Raw genomic sequence first — 24,828 nt, 5'->3', positions numbered from 1 at the left:
TAAAATAAAATGAAAACTTAACAATTCAAAAAAAATCCCTTAAAGGAACTCATCTGTTTTGCAAATCGCACTTCAGCTCTCTTGCTTTTATTTTATTTTTTTATTTTATCTTGAATTCTGCTATCATTCTCAGTTATAACCATAGACTTTATTGACCCTTTTGGACATATATTTATTAGTTTTCTTGTAGTTACTGTTTTAGTATTATTATTATTAAGCTTTGTACAATGTTCCTCAGATCCTATAAAAATGTAAATATGTTCGAGTCATATATATATATGATCAAAAACTACGAAAATACTTACATTTATTTAATAAATATGTTAAACGTGTATATTTTCAACATTTTTAAAGAGCCAACCACGTCCTGAACGGCCAGTTATGTATTTTAACCACCAGATGTCGCCATCTCGCAAAAGTTCAATTGTCTAACCGGCGAGTGACGTCATAAAAAGCCAAACGCTTTCAAATGATTTTATTATTGATGAAAATTCATTAAAACCATGACAAAACGAGTTCATCTCCTTAAGAGTCTATTTAAAAATAGTAATAATGATTAAAAAAAAAGATTATGCGTCGACGTCAAAGCGGATGTGTGTAAACGTGACATGGCAAACACCTGAACACGATTACAGGAATTAAAAAAAACAACAACAGAAGGTTCAGGTACAGGTGAAGCGTGAAGACGAGACAACAAAATTCGTCTGAAGTTGTCGAGTGGCGGAGATGGTTTGCGGAGGATTTGTTTGCACTAAAAACTCCCTTTGCGCACTCAATATACTTTACGTGGTAAGTACTGTACGTTTTTAATGCGCCATGATGTATGATCTTCATTTTTATTGACTTGTATTTCGCTTACGTCGAAGTTTAGAATGTCACTTTTGTACACGTATTCATATTTGCTCCGTTTTTAGTTGAAGGTGGAATGTAAAATATGGTATCACGAGCAACCGTTCTTACTTAATTTAACGTTTTAATTGATTGTCTGGTGTTGACGCACTATGGCATTGAACCACATCTAAATACTCTTAACTGCCTTCCTGTAGTAATCCACATTTTCGAAAATCAAATATTTTCCCATATGCACTTTTAAATCGTGACGAATTTCCGATTTAAATAGGTTTAAGATGAATTTCCCCCAAAGAAAGAGCAAAATGTGTTTTAATTATACTTTTTTTCCTTTTTTTAAAATGTCAAATAAATGAAGCCATTTTTTTTTAACATTCATAAATTGTTAGCTTAATAACATAAATGCCTAAGTCACGTTTGGACGTTTTTGGGAAACAACAACAAAACAAATTTAACAAACAGGAAGTCCAGTAGTCTCAATTCAACCTACTCAGGGGAGAAAAAAATAAATAAATGTATTTGTATCGTGACCATAAATGACTTAAGCGATTATGTTATTGGCCTAACAAGATATATTAAGAAATAAAAACTAATTGTGATGTTAGTTTTTATTTTTTTTAGCTAAAATACGTATTTACCGGGTAAGTAAATATTGAACAAATATTTGTAATATTTAAACAAACTCAGAAATATTTGGAAATATGCTTATAATAAAGTATTATAACACCGTTTAAGAATTTAAATAATCATTAAAACGTTGTCATTGATATCAATTGATCAACAACAATGATCATTAGAGTTGTTGTCCTCCTTTTGAGCAAATTTGACCCATCATGCTCTTCATGCATTTGTTTAAATTCCTTAAGATTTGTTTGTAACCTCGCTTGGGAAATTAATATTTTGTTTAAAAATGAAAATATACAGTAAAATGGGTTTGTTCTGGGAAAAAAAGGTAATTATAAATAGGAAAATTCTGTTCTGTTAAATATTTTGTAAATTTATAAATATAATAAATTATGTTGAACAATTATAGCTGTCATTTATTTGTTACACAATTTTATGTCAGAGAGCAAAAATGTATATTGGACAAAATCTAATTTAATATTGGGTCCAAATAGAAAAGTAGAAACGGCTGAGCTCAACTACAAGTACTATAATAAACCTTTTAAATCAAGATAATTTTTACTACAGCCCCCCCCCCAAAAGGGTGACATTTCTAATGATTGTGACAAAAGTGTAACGATGACATCATGTGTTGTTGTTGTTGCTACCTCAGTTGGTGAGCCTGCTGCTGGTGGGCGTAGCGGCGTGGGGCAAATGGTTCGGCCTGGTGTCCAGCATCCGGGTGGTGGCGGGTGTCATCTGCGTGGGCATCTTTCTGCTGCTGGTGGCCTTTGTGGGGCTGTGCGGCGCCTTGCACCACCACCAGGTGCTGCTCTTCTTCGTATCCTTCTGCATTTTGCCGCAAAGAAGTACGCTTTGTACTTGAGTACAAATGCTTCAGTTTAAAAAAAAAAAACTTGAAGTACAGTACTGATTCAACTCAGCGACATAACAAATACAAAGATTTCTAATTGCCTATAGATGCCACAAGATGGTGGCAAAGAGTCACCTTTCAATAAAATGGCTTATTGGCTTGTCCAAATGAAGCTCTTCCCTTACTTCAACATCGTTCCTTGGGACCAACATGCCAGAAGGTGGGGCCAAAGAAATACTTTTCCATTTGACAGGGTTACGGCCTGTCGAAATGAAGCTGCTCCCGTCATGCCAACATAGATCCTTTGCACCAAGATGTTGCCAAAGCAATGCTTTTGTATTTGCTTAGGCCAGAGATCATAAAGGGCCAACAGGCAACTTCTTCAGTGAATAACGGGGGGTGGAAGAGAATATCGTTAGCCCACTGGCATAATTGGCCAAGACGTTTTTAATTTACTGTCACAATATCAATAAAAACATAATGCTGCCAACGTTGAATCGACGCAACTGGACTCTTGTTTGTTAAATCGGTGTTTTACATATTTTCTGAAAACGTCAAAAATTTACTTAAGTATGCTATTAGGCTGACGATATGTGACTTTGGGAGAGGCAAAAATGCCCATTTCCCACTACCTGCTTTTTGTTAGCCTGTCTATGGCGTTTTGCATTGTTTATCGTTAGGCTTAACGGACTGTCATAAGGCTAAGCTGTATGTTTGTTTAGTGAGTTGAGTCGATATTACTGCCAACGTACAGCGCTCGTATCTCAAAGTATTGCTAGCAAGTCAAAGAAAACAATTGGCTAAATGACAGCTCGTCTCTCAAAACCTAGAAGTCGGGTCGCTCATGTCTCAAGGCACCACTGTATACCCAGTAGCGATAGCTGAACATTGCACTCTCGGTAACCAAGCATTTGTACTTTGTTACTTCTGTCAGTCTACGCCGTTTCTTTAACATGGCAGTACATGATCATCCTGTTCCTGGTGTTCATGGTGCAACTGTCCGTGTCGTGTGCCTGTCTGGCCCTCAATGAAGACCAGCGGGTAAGGCCTTCGCTCCACTAAGTTCCCTCGCTGCACATTCTGATGGACTTGACAAACTACCTGATGTCCTCACAGAATCATCTCCTGGAGGTGGGCTGGAACAAGTCCAAATCGATGCAGACGGACGTGGAGAAGACGCTGGACTGTTGTGGCTTCTCCCACGTGGACTACAACCGATCCTGCGCCGCCGTAAGGGAACCAATCCGGAACCCCCGGGAGTACAAAAGCCATCCCTTTTTGGGGTTGGGCGCCAAAACTTGCCGGGATTTCCGATTAATTTTCACCAAAAGAAAATGACCGGGATTATTCATGAGTCCATAAAAGCTTTCAATACTGCACATTCTGTTAAACAGTTACAGTGGAACCTAATCAAAATGGAAATAATTGTAAAACACAGGCATTGGCTGAAGTTGTGTGTACATTTGTAACACTAAAAATGCAATGAATGAGTTTGTAGCTCCATTGCCTTTGTCTTCTGTTCTTATTATAGTACTTTTTTGACCCCCCACCTTTTTTCTCTCTTTTTTAGAGCTGTTTTAACAAGAAGCCGCCATTGTCGTGTGCCACATGTGCCGAAATAATCGAGAAGTATGCTGGGGAAGTGCTGCGCTTTGTGGGTGGTATCGGACTATTCTTCAGCTTTACCGAGGTCAATATGAGTGGTTTACTATTTTTTTATTTGTTTGCTCTTGACTTTGTTACTATTACTGTTATTATACAGTAAAAACAATTACCCCCCCCCCCCCCAAAAAAAAAAAGAAACACATTGGAAAATACAAATATGATTGGAATTTGTTTTTGTAGAAGATTAGAGGCATGTTTCACTAAAATTGAAGATTTCTCAAGTACAATTTAAGGTTTAGAATTGATAGTGAAAATGATTAAATGCGTCATAAACCTGATTAGTACCACTTTTGGCAAAATGTGTTTTTTTGTTGAAGGTTAGACAATTTTTTTGAAAAAATACAAATTTGGGAAAGGAGAATTACTTTTAGCATGATGGATCAAACTACATTGCTTAGTGCATCTTTTCACTTAATTTGTCAAATTCTGAAATATACTACTTTGTTTATTTTTATTTTCTTATTGATTTTTGCTTTCCATGGCAGATTCTTGGTGTTTGGCTGGCCCGTCACTACAGAAACATGAAAGACCCCCGATCCAATCCTGGAGCCTTTCTATGATTTATTTATTTTTTTCTAAAGAGAACAACACATCGCACTGCTCTAATCATATTTTTTTCCTGCCTGTGTAATAGAGATTTGCTTAAAAGATGCTACAGTCTAAATGGCTATTAAATGCTAATCAATCTGATTTGAAAGCATGTATAATATTTTTTTTCACACGTTTATGAGCTCATCAATACTCAGAAACGCCGGAAACAGTGGCCTAGCCTTGAAATGCCCCAAATGTTGGATTTTTGGGGTGACTACGCCTTTAAGACCAACAGGAAATATTTTTACACTGTTAAATATTTTAATAAGTTGGTTGTTGCTTCAATGCTCCAAACCACCACAAAAAAAGCTGCTTAGCCTAGCTTTGCATGTAGGCTTCAATGTAAATAAAATCCGCCCATGCATTTTTTTTCCTTCAGGTGACTAAGCAAACAACACAGTGTTGACGAGTTAGCTTTAAGGCTGCTACATTGATAGTTTCTCGCTAAAGCAAGACAAGCTGCTACCTCCTGTTAGCAGTCTAAGCTAAAGGTGTCAATTGCCCTTTGAAATCAGTTTCAAAGATGCTGTGCCACATTGTTTTAAAGTGCACATCTTAAATGGCTAACAACAACAACACTGCCACTCCCTTAGTATCATACGCTGTGGCAGAAAATTCATTGTAAATGTCTAGTGACTATGCTAGCTGGTTAGCATGCTGACAAATTACATACAAGATGGCTTCAATTTGTTTTTAGTTTGGTTTTCAATATTTTGTGGATTAGAATAAAGATAACATGTTTGAATCTATATTTCGTTTTTGTTCTTCCAAACGACTTCAGCAATAAACTTGCCTTGCCTCGCATGAGGAGTCGTCTTTTTTTTTTTTTTTTTTTTACACACACCTTATACAAATAGTATTTTAAAGCCAGACGGGCGATAACCAACGCTTTGGCTGTCACTCGGGAAGAGATTGAGTTCAAATTTAAATCATTTGGTTTTAAACTTCAATGGAATTGAAATAGCGTCAAACAATAGGAATGTTACACTACGTGTAAAAGTGCTGAAGATGACTGTGCGCGCGCGCGTGCATGTGAGTCATCTGTTGTTCCAACCCATCTGCTCACCTGACTCAACAGGATGACAAGCAGGAAGTTGAGCAGGTGGTTTGACCTGTTTTGCACTTTCAAAAGTCAACTGTGTAATAAAACCAGCAAGTGTATCAAATCCTATATGAGAAAGGGGAGAAGAATATTGGCTTGATAACAGACTAATGCCATTAGGTTCCCAAAAATGCTATCAGAGCAACACATTGTAAATTTGGAAACAAATACATAGTAGGGCCATGCTGAAAATAATTTTGAGATTAAAGTCGTAATCTTTCAAGAAAATAAATTGTATATTTCCATTCATCCATTTTCTGAGCCGCTTCTCCTCACTCGGGTCGTGGGCGTGCTGGAGACTATCTCAGCCATCATCGGGCATGAGGCGGGGTACACCCTGAACCGGTTGCCAGCCAATCGCAGGGCACAGAGAAACAAACAACCATTCACACCTACGACAATTTAGAGTCGTTAATTAACCTACCCCAGGGAGAACATGCCAACTCTACACAGGCGGGGTTTTGCTTCTCATATTAATCTCAAATAAAATTTTTAGTCTCGATTTTTTTCCCCCTAAAATTAGGACTTAATCTTAAAAATAAATGACTAAAAAAAAAAAATCAGACTTCTGTATTAATAATACGACCAATCTAAAAAGTACATAAAATACTCTATATCAAAAGTATTTCCACTCTCTTGAAAATGTACTTTTTTGTAATACTTTAATTTTCAAAAAATATATATATATATTTTTGAAAATTAAAACATTTTCAATCCACGATTCTTTTCTGATAATACAATTTATATCTGGAAAATCTACAAATTCCCTTTTAGGATTTTAACCTGAAAAATAACTTTTGCAAAAAAATAACCTCAAAAATATATTTTTAAAATAATTAAGACTAGTATAAAAAATATGTAACTTAAATCTTGTAGTGTCATTCGTTTTTCTTTCCAATGTAGCCATAACATTCACAAAACCAGCATCTTGGTTTGCAGTTGGAAACTAGATGTAAAAAAAAAAAAAAAGATATATACTTGAAACCAATGTGTGACAAGAACTGCAATGCTTTTTTGTTTTAAAATCAATGTTTTTATTAAGCATTACTGTACAATCATGTACGAAAAACATGATGTTCGTCCCATGAAAGTTGACAAGCATTGGAGAGCGCAAAACTGGAATACTGTGGCGCCTTCTGGTGGCAAAATGCAACATTTGAAACAAGCAATTCATATTTTTTTGTCTACGCTGTAAAATAGCTTGACAATTTGGTTGTTTAAAATCAAGGTTTTACTGTACATTTGTGTACGAAACGAGTCTCGAGCGACGGCTGAGAGGAAGACGGCTCAAGTCAAAAATGGCTCATCAACAAAAAGGGAGTGCGGGGACACACAAAAATAAACAAAAGCGACTAAAGCGGCCTCAGTCAAATCAAATCAGAATTTTGAGAACAATTGGGAGCAGAACAATAATAAATAGGCACTATTAGCATCCTGTCGTTAGCACTGGACTAAGTGGAGAAGAGAAGGAGGTGGAGGGAATGGGGGGTCGGCGAGGACCACGACGACAAGCGTACTATGAGTCTGACAAGAAGGCTCTGTGTGTGTCTGGGAACTGCTGAGCGCTGAAGTCGCCGTCATCCTGCACTCGCTTTTTGATGTCTGCTTTCACCTGAGCAGAAAGACAAATTGGTATGTAGTGGTCCTAGATAGTTTCCGAAAAGTTCCCCGTCTAGCGATGAGGGAGTAGGGAATGAGCGAATGACTCTGAACGCAGTCGATCATTCATCATTCCCTACTCCCTAATCACTAAATAGGGTTTTTATACAGTGTATGACAAGTGAACCGCCGCTATATTGCAGTTCATCGTTAACTCATGAAAGTGATAGTTTCAGACGTTTTAGCTAAATTGTAGTGAGCGTTGCATTTACTTGCTCCGAGTAAGCTTCCCTCAGCTCGGGTGCGTCCAGCTCTTCCTGCAAACGCTCACCGGACGTGATGGGCTTCGCTCCTGCCGTCCTGGCCGCCTGGCTCACGGCGTCCGAGAGCGACACCAGGCTCCCGCCGCCCAGTCCCGTCTGAGAGAAAATAAGCACGCAATGCAGTGACGAGGGAGGTTAATTGACAACGCGCTAATTCACTACAAAAGCGACGTCGCTCACCTTCCTGCGTTTGGCCGGCATGCCGTGCAAGTACGCGTCGGAAAGCGGTGGTTGCGCTTTCATCTTCCTCTGAGTCATCATGTCACACCGGATGATGGGCACCCACTCCTGCAAAAACAGACCAGAAGCAAAATCAGCATCTAACAAGGAAATGGATGCATCTGGTAAAAGCAGGGATCTTTATTGGACTTCAACTACGTTGATGTTAATTATGCAGCCGTCCGTTTTCTGAGGATAACATACAAGTTTTCGTATGTGGAATCAAGCCAGAGTACACAGAGAAGATCCATGCGAGAAAAGGTTTATGACTGCCTAAATATGCTACAAGATGGCGGCAAAGCATTCTTTTGTATTAGACAGGGCTATGGCTTGTATAAATGAGGCTTTTCCCTTCACATCAAAATAGTTCCTTGAAAGCAAAATACCACAAGATGCCACCAAAGCAATTCTTTTATAAAGTGGAACCTCAGTTTTCATATCAGCCCCCGTTTTTGGTTTTCGACCATTTTTCTCTTTTAAACCAATAAAGGATGCTAACAGACTATAACATGGTCATGGGGACCATACTTGAATGTCAATATTATGTTCGATAAATAGCGTTGTTTACTGTTCATTTATCAATTTTATTAGTCATCTGTTATGAGTTCACATTGTTTTCTCTATTAAACTATAGATATTCTCTATACAATGTATTTTGTTAATATTTGTGGGTGTCTGGGATGGACACACCGGATTTACATTAATTCCTATGGGAACTATTATTGTGTTTTTTTTGTATGGTTTGGTTTTATACAGACTTTATGGAACAGATTAATCACAAAAACCAAGGCACCACAACATTAGACATGGCTTTGGCCTGAGCACGTAAATAGCGAATGGGTATGTTTTTCAGTGAAGAACAGAGGATGGGTTCCCACAAAAAACAAACTTTTGCAAATAGGTGCATTTGCAAGTAGCAAAATGCAAATATATTGGGTAAGATTGTGGATTTTCTAAAAATGTCATTAAATCATTGTTATAATCGCCATTACATTCGAAGTAATAAAATAAAAACTTCAAAAATAAACAACCTTTTTAAAAAAACTTCATCTATGAATGATGTGGCCCATCTATCCAATTTAAAAATCAAATGTGGCCTCAGCCTTGAGCACAAAGGTTTGCACACCCTAGGGCTATAACTATTTCCATTCAAACCAATCATTGACAAAATGTCCACTCATTTCCAAAATCCGAAACCAACTAATCTCCTTCCAATTACAGAAAAAGCTCTCACAGGGGGAACGGTGGCCGCCCAGGTTTCAGATTCTCTAGCAGAGTCCTCGCTGGTGCCCTCTGCCCCCACCGCCGCCTTGTCGCCACCCAATGGCGCCGCCCCCCCCGCGGCGCCCAGGTCAGCGGGCGGCGCGCCGATCTCCCGCGACGACGACACGGACATGGCCTCCTCGGCAGTGGTGGCGGCGGCCGGCGAGAGGGTGTCGCTCATCTTTGGGGGGCGCGAAGAGGGGGAGTAGGAAACAGGGCAGCAAAGCAAGGCAAAGTCAAGCACAAGTTTAAATATCACACGCAGGTAATGCATTCGAAAGGAGAAGGACACAGGCGGTTTACCGTTGTGCTTTGTGTCCGTTCTGGGTCCTGTGTGTCGGTGGCAGTAGACTGAGCCCTCTGAAGAAAGAAAAATGTGATACATTATTTATGAGCATTTAAGATGGCCAACGTAACAGGATCTAATGGGACGAGCTTCCTCGACATACAGCATGTGACCTGTGGATTAACAAGGCACCCAATAGTGTAATCGCTGGGGTTACGTTCCAAAAACTGCAGAGAAAGGTGTAAATCCACCATATAGTTTAAGCACAAAATGACAATACCACACTCTTGAATGCAGTGATTCCCAAACATTGTGCTGTGAGGTCATCATCAAATTATCCGGTTTCACTTAATTAGTGGTGGCACGGTGCACGACTGGTTAGCACATCAGCCTCACAGTTCTGAGGATCCGGGTTCAAACCTGACCCCGCCTGTGTGGAGTTTGCATGTTCTCCGTGCCTGGGTGGGTTTTCTCCAGGCACTTCGGTTTCCTCCCACATCCCAAAAACATGCATGGTAGGTTAATTGAAGACTAAATCGCCCGTAGATGTGAATGTGAGAGTGAAAGTTTTTCTATGTTTCTATATTTCTATATGCCCTGTGATTGGCTGGTGACCAGTTCAGGGTGTACACCGCGTTTCGCCCAGAATCAGCTGGGATAGGCTCCAGCATACCCGCGACCCAAGTGAGGATAAGCGATATGGAAAACAAAATGGACTTAATTAATCCGCAAATTATTTTTCCATTTACTGCAAAAAAATGCCCTGCGATTGGTTGGGGAGGGTGTACATCTCGTGTCGCTCAAAGTCATCTGGGAAAGGATCCAGCTAATCTGCTATCTCACTTTAAAGGGCTCTAATGATTCCGATGTCACTAAATGGTTAAAAATGTATAATAATGAGAAAGCAGCATTTTTCGTTTTTTTTTAAGAAATAGTTTAAAGTATAATAGTTTCACTGTATTTTTGTCATTGCTCTGGGGGGGGGGTAATCACAAAAATTTATCACATTTTTCTTTCTTCAGAGGGCTCAGTCTACTGCCACCGACACAGCAGTACACCTTTCTTTGAGTTTTACAGTAAAAAGAAAGTGCTATAAAACTAAAAAAAACATGGTCTACCAAAAGGTTGCGCTGGTATCTTTGGAAAAGGCATCAATGCTCCTTAAAACGGATTATTTGCTTTCTTAATGAGTTCTCATGATTGGTTGAGGGGATAGTTAAAGGGCAGAGTGAAAGGGGCTATCGACAGAATCGAAACACAGGAAATGAGGTTAAAATTCCCCGAAGCAGTGGTGGCATTTACCTGCGTGTAAACAATGTAATTCTGGATTTGCTCCTGCGTGATGGGGAGGTTCTCCAGGATGAACTGCAGCCTCATGGTCATCATGCTGGTCATCCAGTTGAGCAGGCTGGGGCTGATGTCGCTCGACATCCTCCGCTGGAAGTACACGCACACACAAAGACAAACGCGAAACCCAAAATACCACCAGATTGAAGATGGCTAGAAAAGAGAAAATAGTCAAGTGGAAGAAGCGGCGTTTGGTTGACGTACGATGCGGTGGTTGATGACGGTGGTCAGAGCGCGTTGGTCTCCTCTCAGGCAGTGCAGGTTGAGAGCCAGACACTCAAATAGAGCCTGGTTGCACAACTGAAGCAGACGAGGCCCGAAAGAATCATCTGGGAGACAGACAGACAGACAGAGACACAGACAAAAATACATTAGAATTTAATACACACATTTTAATTAACCAATCTTGGGGGAAAAATTTGAATTGCTCCCCAAAAAAAATAAAATCAGGACTCTTTGCTATTGTAATTCTTGGACTGAATCACCCTTCCCTATATTTCACAAAACGTAAAATAAAGTAAAAAGCCTTACATCACATTTAGAAATAAACATCTTGATGCAAGTCTGACAACATAACTCTCCTGTCACATTGCAACTCAAGCTTATTAAACAAAAATGACCCAAAACTACCAGATGCTTTTTAAGACTATGAATTTTTTTACACAAATTCAGACCATATAAATGCTAAATCTTATATGTCACACATTACATTTATCTACTTACAAACGTGTACACGTGATAGCCGCTAAGAGTTAAATGAACAATAAGTACCAGCTAACAACAGCTACACAAATGAAGTGCACCTGTACAGCGTAGGATGTGCGTGGCGATGTGCGTCAACTGCTGTCTGAAGAAGGACATGTTGGTCTGGGTCACGTCCACGCCCTCCAGCACAGTGACCGAGGATTCCCTCTGTGTACGGCCGTCAAAAACAAGACACGTGAGCGCAAGACTGCATGACAAGGAACGCCTCACGCAAAAAACACAAAACTTCAACTCACAAAGCTCTCAGTGATGTCTTCTTCCAGGTCTCGCACGATGGTTTCAGCAGCGGCCTGGGAAGGATAACTCATTTTTGTTACTTCATTCATGAACTAAAAAGGTGACTTCTCATCTATTGTTTTGTCTTCTTCTGTTGGTTAATTTGTTCCGTAATTCCCTCTTCTCCCATACTGTGCAGTGCTTGAATGATTGCCCCGTAATGTGTGTGTAAATGTTCTATTAAAAATAAATGACTGAAAAGGAATTTGAGCTGAGAAGGAGTGATACTGACGGCGATGTTTGCATCGGTGGGCTCCCGGCCGTTGAGGTAGTTCTGGCGGAAGAACTGGGCCAGCTGGGGCTGGATGCGCCCCAGCGGCTGGTGATGGCCGTGAAGCAGCATGACCAGATCAGACATGGTGAAGGTCTGGCAAACCAGCATCAGCAGCTCGCCGAAGAACCCTGAGCACAACAGACACAGACCGAGGGATGTTAAATGGATCTGCTTCGCCAGGGATGGGAAAGATGGGCAAGGTCATTTCAAATGTAAAAAATGAAATAAATCACTAAAATGCATTTCAATGTAATTATTTTATGAATGAAATAATAATCATTTTGAAATTGTATTATTATAAACATTTGAACAGACGGATAGGCCAGGTCATTTTTAGATGAGGTAAAAAAACAAAAACAAGTGTCAGTAAAGTTTTTTTTATTTTGAGCAATAAAATAATTCACTCATGTTTTAACAGTTATAATTAATGTAGTGAAAATAAATTAGCCATTTATTTCATGAAATAAATGCTAATATGTGCATGTTTTATTTTATTATGGTACTAATTAGTGAGTGTCATTTAAAGTTAGAATCTTTCAGTTTTAAATGATTAGATATTTGTATATTTTCTATTTAAAAAAAGAACTATTTCATAATCAAAATAATACAAAAAACATACATACTGGATGGGCCAGGTCATTTATAGATGAGGCAAAACAAATTACTGTAAAATAATGTATTTTGAGAAAAAATACAATGCATTTGTTTTATTTAGATTTTAGTTACATTGAATTAACCAATTATTTTATCAAATACATGCTAAAATATGGATGTTATATTATATTTTAATAATAATCATTGAGCCTTATTTTAAGTTAAAATGTTATTAGTTACTATTATTATTAGTTTAAACACATTTTAAATATTATTCATAATTATCCATCCACATATCTAAATTACAATTAGATAATTATTTAATACAATTAAGTAAAAGTGCTAAATGTACTGTATATGTAATTCTTTAATTTATTAAAATTTGTATTGAACCTTATCATGGGAACGAAAGGCGTAATCTGCATTTCTATGCAACAGAACTGCCGCTCCCAAAACCAGTGTGACAAGTGAATGGTAAGTGTGCTGTAACTATTTAGCCTCTGTGTATTTAAATGTTGGGACACCTTTTATCAAGACACCCGGAAACTGTCTTAAATAGTGCGGGGGGGGGGGCATATGTCTCAAATACACTCAATTGTGTCACCTACCAGATGGCTCCTCGGGACTGATGAAGATGTTGGTGCTCTGCGAGAGCCTCTGCATGAATTGTGCAATGCTCTCAGTGTCGTTCTGCGCCTGGCCCAGGGAACCCATCATACTGGTCAGGACGCCGCGGACGATGCCGATGAAGGGTTCCGGGTTGAGGGCGTCAGGCGCCGCCGCAGGGTTCGACGTCTGATTGGAGCCTGCGTTGGGAGCGCCGGTGGTGCCAGCGGGGGGCGGAGGTGGAGCCGGCTGGGAGAAGATGGGCTGCGAGGCCTGGAAATGAGAGTGGAATGGGGCACCAAAAGGACTCTTAAAGCCAGCTGCTCACTGACGGAAGTGGAAAAAGTACATATGCTCTCTACTTAAGTAAAAGTAGATATATGTGTTTTAAAAAAAAAAAAAGTCACAAAGCAGAAGCACTGATCTCACTCTAGTACTTAAGGATCCTGTAAAGTTAGTTATGAGATTTGTTTCTGAATATATGTTGCTGAAAGCATGCAAAGACAGCAAACTATTTAGTACTGAATAGCTTAAAGAGCGCCTCGTTGTATGCCGTGAGTGCGTACATCACAGAGAAGGTGGAAGAGAGGGGTATGTATTTATATATACACTGTATTTGCCCAACATGACAGCCACCATGTGGACAGGGCCAATGGCAGCCATGGCCGCATTAGAATGCCTCATTATCACGGCGTGGAAAAGCCCTGCAATGACCCAGTGGGACACTTCAAGCGTATATATTTTGCGGCTCAAACATGTAATTATGCGTTATGTTTCGGCATACGAAAGATGCTAGATTAACCAGCATCCATTTTTCTAAAATATATGGTAGAATGGCTTGATTTTCAAAATTTTGAAGTTTTATTTAATACACTTGGCGTCTGTAGTGTCAAATTTATAAAACATTTATTTTAGCTTTAAAAGGACTTTAAGTAAAAGTGAAAAAGTACAGCCTCTGAAATATACTTCAGTACATAAGTATAATTACAACATGCTAAATTAGCTAAAAATAAGAACTGGAAAATTACAGAATAGACAGATTTTTGGGATGTCAGAAACTGGCGATTTTTAGGTTGGCACAAGACAATGCATTCGCCATGAATCATTCTTGTGTTTGACCAATTTGTTTTTATTCACATTTCTCCACATTGCTGTTGCACATTTTTGATGCCTTATTAGACACCAAGATGTCAACCAATCAAGAAAAAAGCCCTCTCTATTACGTAATTTTCACGTTGCGTTGTCATCCACGGGGGTTGAAAAAAAAGTAGCAAGCATATTTTGACAAAGAAAGGACTATACATTTGTTTCAAAATAGAGAGTAAAATTAAAAGGCATCAGAAAAATCTAAAATCTAAGATAAGTATTTGTAGTGAGGCAGCTAACCTAGATGGAACTGGACAACTCGCTTCAACAAACATAATGCAACATACTTATTGGCAAACAACTATACTATTTAATTGAACCACAAACAACATGGTGCGATTGCCAAGAAAAAAAAACCACTGACCTGCTGCATCAAGTCGGCCACTCCCTGCATGAGGTTGGGAATGGTGGAGGTGGTGACCGTGATGGAGGGCGCCCCCGCCTGGCCGCTGGCGCCGAGCAGGGAGCTGAGCATCTGGCCGAGGTCCGGCTGTATCTCGGGCGGCGGGGCCTGCTCGCCGCCGTTGCCCTCGGGCTGACTCGGCGGGCTGGCATTGTTGGCGTCGCCGTTCGAGACGGAGAAGGAGGAGGATGAGGTGGTGGATGACGTTTGGGAGGAGGTGGAAGAGGATGCGGAGGAGGACGTGGAGGTCGAAGTGGAGGACGAAGAGGTGTTAGCCGCCTGACCAGCTGGGGAAAAGAGAACATTTTTATGGCAGACAGCAATCTTTCACTTTAAAGGGCAGATACACGATTCCCAAAACATTCGGGATGCAGTGGTGCCTTAAGATACGAGTTTAATTTGTTCCCTGAGCACGCTAGTAACTCAAAACACTTGTATCTTAAATTATCTTTTCCCAAAGAAATAGATAGAAATGCCATTTATCCATTCTAACATAAAAAAATTAAATACAAAAACATTTTATAAGATAAAAAGCACTCTGTAATGGTGTATGTACCAAAAACATACAGTAATTACATAATTAAATACAATGTAACGAATTAAACAGTTTTGCCACATTTTTGCTTCAATTTAATGAACACTTTGCTGCTCCTTCTGATGTGTGCGTACTGGCCACCTCGGGGCAGGATAATTCAGATGTACGCATCTAAATTGTAAGGAGGCGGTCTTAGCTCCTCAGTAAGCTGCAATAATATTAGTCGTTCGTCACAGAGGATGAAAAATATTTGCCCCCTCCCCCCCCCCCCCCGAGTATTGTTATACTATTTGTCTACGCGTGTTGCTCCACCATTGGTTTTCAAATATTCACTGCTCAAAGGGTTACAACACCATGACACTGATGCTATTCATTAGCCCTTCTATGGCTTTTTGCAATGTTTGTTAGCACTTGTTAGCTTTCCTAAGGCAAAGCGATGTGGCTGTTTTAAATACAAAACAAATTCTCTCTTTTAAAGCTAGTTTGATAGTAAACTTTAACTAGGGGTGGCAATAAAGAAGAATTGTTCACTAGCTGCCAAACTGCTACTTGTTGTGAAGCTAGTTGAGTTGAGGTCACTCCCACCATACAGCGCTCATATTGCAACTTTTTGCTTCCAAGTCAACCCACCCAAAATAAATAATTGGCAGAACGACAACTCGAATCTTGAAAAACCCGTAAATCAGGCCACCCATGTGTCAAGGCACCACTGTATTGGGTTTTTGGGTGAAATTTAGAGGTGAACCAGAAACGCACTATAACCTTTACAGATTAACTTAATTTGACAAAAGGTTTGCTATAATTCTTCATCTATGAGGTATCTTGACAAAAGCATGTCCCATACATGTTATCAAGACACCTAGGAACTGTTTTAAATTGTAAAACAAAATAAAAAAAAGGCCTAATGCATGTCCTTTAAAATTATTCAATCGGGTGTAGAAACTTGCCCATTTGTCCTGGCATCAGAAGCTGACCAACAACCGCGCTAATCATCTGGTTGACAGCAGCAGCGTTGAACGTCTATAAACAAGACAATTAAATAATTAGTGATAGTGATAATTAGTGAGCTTGCCAAATAATTCTTCGCACCTGTCCCGACTGCTGCCCCGGCATGGCTGCTCTCAGGTTGATGGTAGTCCCTCGGCTGCCAAACCCCGGAAGAGGGATGTTGGGAGCAAAGGGCGGCCGGGTGAACACTACTCTGGCCTGAGGATGGGGGCCAGCGTGAGGGGGCGGCGGCGGCGCGGTGGGCGTGGTGGTCGGGGTGTTGGGACCCGTGGTGGTGGCCGAGGAGTTGGCCGTGGAGCCGTAACCGGGAGGAGTGGGCTGCGGCGGGATCGGTTGGCCTGTGGTGGCGGCGCTGGTCGCCACAGCCGTGGCGTACTGGGTGATCTGTTGCATGAGATTACGCATGAAGTCCGGGGGAAGACCACCTAAGGGGAGGCAAAAACCTGAGTGAAACCAGTTATTTGTCACGCATGTCAAAACTGAAGCCCCTTCCCACACTGGCCATTTAAGTCAGCTTTTTCCACCTTTTTACCAAATCACCGTCCTGTGGGCATGGCAGGGATTTGCCAACTACTGCGTCGTGAAAGAGCATCAGGTGTGTCACGAGAAATGATCTGATCAATTGGTCTGAAAATTATTATTTATTAAATACACACAATTAACAGTGGTACCTTGACTTATGAGTTAAATTCATTCTGTGACCAAGTTCCTAACTCATGTCACTTATAAATCAAACCAATTTTCCCCATTGAAATCAATTGAAATGCCACGGTTAAATTAGATAGAATTATGCAACCAACAATATAATAAAAAATGTTAAATGTATGTGCATCTTTTATTTAAAACAAATCAATTAACAAAAGTAATTAAATACAATTACCGTATTTTCACGACCATAAGGCGCACTAAAAGTCTTACATTTTCTCCAAATGGACGGGAGCGCCTTATAATGCGGTGCGCCTTATGTGTGCACAGAGTACCAAAATCTGTAAATGTTGTTGTGTGACTTTGATGAGCGCTCCGCTTGACTGACTGGGAGCAATTCCTGCCGACACGCTGCTTATATAGAGGAAAGGCGGACGTGTACTGAGGTCAGCATGCGGACATTAAAGGGGGAAGGGTGCGCGTGAAAGAGGACGCTAAAGGCACGCCCCCAGTAGGTATATAGCGCCGGTATGTGCATTGTACAAAACAACATCTGTTTGGCTAAGGAGCCCCGAAAATGGCACCTACGAAGAGACACGCTTACGCCCCGGCAACGAGACTGACTTCGACAATGACGAGAGGGAACCCGGCATGTTTGATGGAGAACTTGCCCAGCTGTTCATTTCGGATACTGAAGATGAGTACTTTGATGGATTTGTGGATGAGGATTGATCAAAAAATAACATGAGTACATTGTTAAATACTTCAATAAAGTACAACCGAACTCAGTTTTGCTCACGCTGCCTTTTTAAAAACATATGCTAGCATGCATGCTAGCATATGTTTTAGCGTGCATGCATGCTAGTGTATGTTTTAAGCGAGCTGTATGTTTTACCATGCCTGCGCCCAATAATACGGTGGGTGCGCCTTATGTATGTGTTAACTACAAAATAGACCCTGAGAATGAGCCTTTTAATACGGTGTGCCCTATGGTCGCGAAAATACGGTAATAAAAAAATAATTAGTTCCTCTGTGACGCCAGATACTACAAATCACAAACCTGCAAATTTGTGATTTGACTTCAAGAACCTCATCTCGCATTGGTACCTTACAGTGAGCCGGGAAAAAGCCAGCTTTGATTAGCCAGTGTGAAAAGGGGGCTTGGGCTGAGGAAATATATTTTTACCTGGCTGTCCTGGCATCTGATGACCAGCCGCAGGGTTCGGGCCTGTGCCTACACACACACCCACACACAACCAACCCACACACACATAAATGTCACTAAATGTTCATTTTAGTACAAGAAACACAAGCATTGACATTACCACTAAGTTGATCATGTGGGGGACTGGAAGGAAAAAAGGATTTAACCATGCAAATGCTGCATTGTCAGCTGTGACATGTAAGAAACATTCAATCAGTGGCAGGTAGGGGACAACACACCGTCCGTGTTCATCTGCATCATGACCACCGGGCCTGCCTGGTGGCTGATCCTGATGACGCGAGGGCCAGCCTGGCCCTGTCCCTGTCCCTGTCCCTGTCCAGCCTGCTGATTGGACGGGGACGTCTGTGGAGAAGAGGTCTGTCCCAGACCTGCCTGCTCCGACTGGCCAGCGGGCGGGGCTTGTCCCTCGGTGCCGTTGGCCGTGGCAGACATGGTGGCACCCAGGTTCATCTGCGGGGGGAGACTCGGTCTTGAGTCACTCGGAATCAATACCGCAAATTTGCACTTGGTTACTTCCCACCACCGCTTGCTCTGAAATGGCAACAATCGCATTGGCTTACTTGAATGGGGGTGTGGTGGTGCACGGTGCCGGGCATCGTGACGGGAACGGTATAGTGGGAAATGGGCCGCACCACGTGGAGGTGGCGCGGCACAGGGCTCAGGAGGTTCAGCCGCAGGTCGCTCAAGGCCACCAGGGCATTTCCCAGGAGACGGAGACACTCCCACGTGAGGACCAGCGTCTGCTGGTCGTCCTCTCTTTCCTGTGGACGTAGAGAAGACATTGGGCTCGGGCTGGGCAATTACGCCATTTAATGATGATTTTCTTCATGTTTGAATATTTGTTTTGATGAATGAAACAGTTTTTTTTTTTTTTAGTGGCTTCTGTACTTCAAAGCACATCCCCACTGATGTGCACTGCCTTCACTAACAACTTTGCTGCAAATCGATAGGAGGTAGTTAACAAAAACAGTGTTGCCAGCTCAGCGCTTTGTTAACTATATTTAGCCACTTTTCTGACCGCTCTAGCAGCTTTTTTATAAAAAAAAAAAAAAAAGAAAAAAAAAGCGACTAACGACTAAATCCTTGTAAAAACAGACATCATCAGTGGAAACATTTTCTCATTCTGTTTTTCTGACAAGAAAGGACCCTGGTGGAAGTCACTCATGCTCAATCATATAGAGTAGTATGACTTACAGGTGCGTGTGTTCAAATCCTACCGTGTTGTTGTTGTATTCTGCGGAGGTGGCCGTCTCCAGGATGGTGTGAGCTCTCTGGACAAAGGGCTGCAGCCTCTCCTCCACCCGCCGTAATTCTGACAACATCTCTGCCAGCTCGGCCGGGCTGGGATGACTAGCGAAAGCAAAATAATGACAGATTTACTTCTAGCACAACATAATGAGCCAATTATGAGCAACAACATGAGCGTATGGGAGTCTCACTTGGGTCCAGGTTGAGGCGTCGGTCCCTCTGACGGTGCCGAAGAGGTGGTGGGCGGAGGTGGTGGTGTGACAGGAGGAGGGGATGTGTCCATGGGCTGAGCAGAGGGGGACGGTGTGGAGGTGGTGGACGAGGATGAGGGAGGTGGTGGGACGACGGCGGACGGAGTCTCTCTTTGGGCATGGACAGATGGGTCGGCCGTCCGACCCTGAAAGATACACAAATGCAGATATTGACCAAATTGAATGTTGGCTCTTCACACATTCACTGATGTGGATGTTGAAATTCATCAACTGGAATCCAACAGTTTAATGTGGCCACCGAAGAATATATGCGTCAAGTACGTTTTTCTAACGGGTAGGTGTCAATCTCCAGCCCCGCCTGTGTGGAGTTTGCACGTTCTCCCCATGCCTGCGTGGGTTTTCTCCGGGCACTCCGGTTTCCTCCCACATTCCAAAAACATGCATGAATTGGAGACTCTAAAATTGCCCGTAGGTGTGAATGTGAGTGCGAATGGTTGTTTGTTTGTATGTGCCCTGCGATTGGCTGGCAACCAGTTCGGGGTGTACCCCGCCTCCTGCCCGATGATAGCTGGGATAGGCTCCAGCACACCCGCGACGCTAATGAGGAGAAGCGGCTCAGAAAATGGATGGATGGATGGATGGATGTAGTGAATGAAGAATGCCATGTAAAAAAACCTGCTGACTTTCAACTCAAGCTGCGCAAAGAGTCAGCATCGATCACGGTGTGTTTCTTAGTTGTATATCTACAAATAAAATAACATGTTTCTTCTCATGTAAATCTCATTTTCTCTGCTTTTTGATCAGAAACTGGTGGTTTTGGTGAAACCAATCCGGGTTCTAATGCTGATTACTAAAGAACAGAAATATAGAGGAAAAAAAACTTTCTAGTGAAAGAAGAGAGTGTACTCTTTCTTTTGGTAGGGTCGGTCTTTATGTTGTCACAGAACACAATATTCTGTGGGTCTTGAAAGATCAGTCAAAATGTTCTAAAACTGCTGGCAGTATGAGGAATTCTGCTTTGGAAACTGCTGGTAGTTAACTTAAATATTGCACCTGACAAATGCCTCATATCAAAAAACAAACAAACGCAAAATAACTGAAATGGAAACCCAAAACAGCCAAAACGAAATCAGAACTAAAACTAATGAAGAATCCAAAGCTATTATAAACTTGCACGAAAGAGGGAGTAAGGGACCGAAGAAGCGAGGTGGACCGGGGGTCTCACCTCCATCCTTTCGATAAGATCATTGATGTCCCTCAGCATGTTCTCAGCGAGCACCAGCCTCAGCCGAGGTTCGCTTTGCACCGGCTGATCCATGTCGATGTGCACGTTCACCGATCCATTGCTCTGAAAGGGAAAAGGTGGGCGAGGACATTAAAAAGTTTCACAACTACTGTGGCTCAGTATGGCAGGAACATCAGTCATTCTTTTGCAGAAGTTAAATATATGACTGTGAATATTACTATCTTTTCAGTCTACGTGTGTAGATGAACAGTTTGTGTTCAGCCATCCGTCGTTTAGACCATTATAACACCAGCATATAAATGTTATTTGTTAGCTCTTCATTGTGTTTTGCATTGTTTGTTAGCATTAAGCGAAGTAGACTTAAGGCAATGTGGTTGTTTTAAGTACACAATGTAATTCTCTTTGTTTTATGTTTAGTTTGACTTCAACTTGGAGTGGCAATAAACAGTTTGAAGCCTCTTTTTGGAAGAACAGTTGGGCCTTAGACGTTATTCCAGCATTGTGACTTGTGATTTACCCCAGTGCTGGTCGTCACTCTGGCGTTCCTCGCATTGTCCCCCATGCCGGACACCATCTGCTGAACCGACATCTAAACGTGGTAGAAAACAAATGTCGACGCCGAAAACTTGGAAGAAAAGAAACAGGAGAACTGAAAACGTCTGCAGCGTGTACCTGTATTTGTTGGGGGTCCATGATGTTGACGGGGAGGTTGAAGGTGCCCAGCATGACGTAGCTGTTGGCATTGCGATCATGCGGAGGCGGCTGGGCCCCATCCTGGGCCGACGACGAGCCGTCGGCAGAGGTGCCGCCCGACCCCGAGCCGGGCTGGGAGGGTGGAGGGGGCGCGCGCTCCACCAGGTGAATCACCTTGCCGCCTACATCTGCATCACACAGGAAACGTTGCGGAGGAGGCTTGCTAAAATTAATTGATACACTGCCGTGCCGTTATGAAGGCTTCGGTTTCGATGCAGAGCCAGACCATAATGGATTATACTGTATTGACGAGGGCTGCAGCTGTCGAATATTTTTAGAATTTATCATTCTTGCGATTATCCCATTGATTATCAGCATAATCCGGAAAAAAAGCGAGTTTTCCTTATTAAACAAAAATACCAATACAAAATGTGTGTGTGAGATGCAGGTATTATTTTTGTCTACTTCCATGGGTATTACAATACGTTCCAACCAGCGAGGCAATATGTTTTAGGCTATATTAAATTAGCCAACATCGATACATTATCTTGTGTTAGCAATCTTAAGATTTCCTATTGGAGTACACATTGCACTTTATCTTCTTTTTTAAGCATGAAAGGATCCCAAAGTTTGGACAGTCTCTGTCTTTTACGGACTCTTTCCTCCTGGCTCACCGCCATGGCCCCAACTTATGTCTTCACAGAGTGGTGTACGCAAATGCAGTAAAAGGCTGTTTTAAAAAATGATCCATGCCAAGCTTCGAGGCAGAGATTTTGCTTTGAAGGTTTTTGTAAACGAACTATTCAAGTTGTTTGATGAATCGTTGCAGCCCTAGATGCCTTTTTCTTTTCTTTTTTTTAAGCTGGTTTAATTAACATTGCTTTTGGATTTTCAGAAAGAGCACTGTGCCTGGTGCTCGTTTTGATTTTATACCTTTTATTTACTGTACTATTAGCATGCTGTATTTTACTTAACCATGTTCACATTGCAAGTAGGCTAGGCCCATATTATTTACTTAGTTTATTTTACCTTTATTTTAAGGTTTAAGGATGAAGAGGATATACTGTACAACCAAGTAGCTTAATATAAGAAATATGCGCCGTAGCGTGACATTAAATCAAATCGTGAGACCGGTGAAGACTCACCCCTGTATTGGATAGAGTTACATTTTGTGTTTTGTTTTTCAATTGTGCTCAGTGAAGTGACATACAATGTGTGGAGAGGATTACTCACTGTAGTCTGCCAAGGTCCTTTCATCCTGCAAGACTCTGCCCTGGTAGATCAGCCTCTGTTTGTCAATGGGGATGCCCACAGAAGACGCAATGTGCTCCTTGAACTCTTTCACAGTCAACTATAGGAGGAAAAAAAATCTGATCAAGCCATTCATGAACTGAAAATCCATCTTTCAGTTACTTCTTCAATTACCTGAGCACCGACAGTGTAAGTTCTGCTTTGAGAGTCTAATGTTTTCACAGTCACTTCTATGTCTGCACTTTGTTCCTCCATGGTGTTCCTGGAACAAACAAATAGGTTAACAAACATATCGGCAGGTTCATATTCGACATTCACGTAGTAACAGTTTAGAAGTACAGTATGTCTTCTTTTCTAACTCCCCTCTAGAAACCTTCTTCTGTTTGACTGATCGACTTTAATTCTCAATAAATATCCATTATAATACTAAGAAACCACGGCGGCATTTAAAAAAAAAATCCACTCGGACACAGTAAAACTGTTCTGGCATAAAACGGATACAGATCCTCCTTTCTACTTGACATAACAGCCGAACAGGACCAAAAAAAGTACAGTATGTAATGGCTGCCTAATGAATTTATGGTGTCACAGAGAGGTCCAACCCTGCAGAATAATTTATAAATAGCTAGACGGACAGACAAATTGATCGATTAAAATTAGAGATTAAAACAAGAAATTAAAATGCCACAGCAGGCAGCACATGTATAAATGAATATAATTAAATGTACTATTGAGGGGAAAAAAAGATATTTTCTGAAATAGCCAATATGTCTACATTCATATAATGAAGTAATTGTATAATAATTACTTTAGGTATTTTTATCATTAAAAAATAGCAACAGGTTTCCTGGTTGTATTGTCAAAAGCCTTCTCATCCTTTGTCTTTATTTACTGTTCATGGCATGACTGCGAAGTTGTCACATTTTGTAAAAGTATTTTTAAAGCTCAGGACCACACACTATAAATTATGCGCAGGCAAATCTTGCCTGAGCTAAGGTTGTCATTTTACATTCCTCTACAACAACTGGGACGAGCTCGTTATGATTCGTTACGTCAATCATTTTCGATAGTAGATAAATACATTATTCATGCATAAGGGAAAATTCACTTGACGAAACCAAAAACTAAACTAACTAAAACTACATTAAAAAAATAAGTAAACAGAAAGCGCTATTAAAACAGCTGCCACTTGCATCATCGCCGTTATCAAAGATCTGTACTAAGTTGACGTTCTAGATGTATCTAGCTAGCCGAGCAGGATACTCTAGGCTGTAAAACCAACACTATTACTCAAACGTGGCCTGAAAGACACACGTTGTAGGAGTATAACACCAGCCGCCGCCTCGGCGTATAGCTAACGGAGATCGAAGCTAACAGGCGCGAGCCCCGAGCTAACGTTAAGCAGCAACTTAGGATGTTTATTTTAATATTAAGATACACGTTAAGACCGCGATGACTGTGACGTACAAAGAAAATGAAAAATTACCTTAATGGTGACTCTGCGCGTTTCACTTATCTGTTTCTGCTGCTTCTACTTCTTTTTCTTATCATCAAATTCCAAACGCTTTCCAGCTAGCGTCTCGAGCTAGGTAGCACTTGCCGGGGTATGAGGAAGTGACGTAACACCGAGACAGGAAACTAATGAGAATTTCCACGCGATTGTATAATTTTGCCTTTTTTTTTTGTTTTGTTTAAATAATAACATTTGCTGTACGCTTGTCATAGATACAGTTTCATACTTTACAAATTGTACGTGTTATTTTAAAAAAATCCAATTGTTTTTGTCAGAACCGTTATTGAAATGTTAATATACAAACAGAGTCACTGATAGTGTAGTGGTGCACTCGCCTGACTTTGGTGCGGGCAGTGTGGGATCAGTTCCCACTCAGTGACGGTGTGAATGTAAGTGCGGATGGTTCTCCGTGTCTATATGTGCCCTGCGACTGACTGGCGACCAGTTCAGGGTGTAGTCGGCCTTTC

The 24,828-nt window shown here is 41.2% G+C and overlaps 2 protein-coding genes across 2 annotated transcripts; one reads left to right on the top strand and one right to left on the bottom strand.

The window, feature by feature from the left end:
• The first annotated feature begins 629 nt into the window (after window positions 1-629).
• LOC133402144 (tetraspanin-13-like) lies at window positions 630-5,386 on the top strand. Its single transcript, XM_061675752.1, has 6 exons — window positions 630-789; window positions 2,126-2,293; window positions 3,287-3,367; window positions 3,443-3,556; window positions 3,897-4,016; window positions 4,477-5,386. Exons 1-6 carry the CDS (start codon window positions 727-729, stop codon window positions 4,549-4,551), a joined length of 621 nt encoding a protein of 206 aa, XP_061531736.1. The 5' UTR covers window positions 630-726; the 3' UTR covers window positions 4,552-5,386.
• A 1,334-nt stretch (window positions 5,387-6,720) lies between these two features.
• Window positions 6,721-24,448, bottom strand: bag6 (BCL2 associated athanogene 6). Its single transcript, XM_061674832.1, has 25 exons — window positions 24,335-24,448; window positions 23,023-23,110; window positions 22,831-22,948; window positions 21,577-21,785; window positions 21,422-21,493; window positions 20,884-21,006; window positions 19,638-19,843; window positions 19,416-19,548; window positions 18,759-18,959; window positions 18,417-18,648; window positions 18,160-18,207; window positions 16,410-16,753; window positions 16,268-16,340; window positions 14,747-15,072; window positions 13,239-13,509; window positions 11,995-12,164; window positions 11,723-11,776; window positions 11,525-11,633; window positions 10,926-11,050; window positions 10,677-10,811; window positions 9,392-9,448; window positions 9,060-9,269; window positions 7,787-7,894; window positions 7,556-7,702; window positions 6,721-7,296 (listed from the first exon to the last, which is right to left on the bottom strand). The coding sequence occupies exons 2-25, from the start codon at window positions 23,101-23,103 to the stop codon at window positions 7,201-7,203; spliced, it is 3,648 nt and encodes a 1,215-aa protein (XP_061530816.1). The 5' UTR covers window positions 23,104-23,110; window positions 24,335-24,448; the 3' UTR covers window positions 6,721-7,200.
• Between the last annotated feature and the right edge of the window lie 380 nt (window positions 24,449-24,828).

This window comes from Phycodurus eques, chromosome 4 (assembly GCF_024500275.1).
Source record: "Phycodurus eques isolate BA_2022a chromosome 4, UOR_Pequ_1.1, whole genome shotgun sequence".
Lineage (NCBI taxonomy): Eukaryota > Metazoa > Chordata > Actinopteri > Syngnathiformes > Syngnathidae > Phycodurus > Phycodurus eques.
This window is presented reverse-complemented; position numbering and strand designations above follow the sequence as displayed.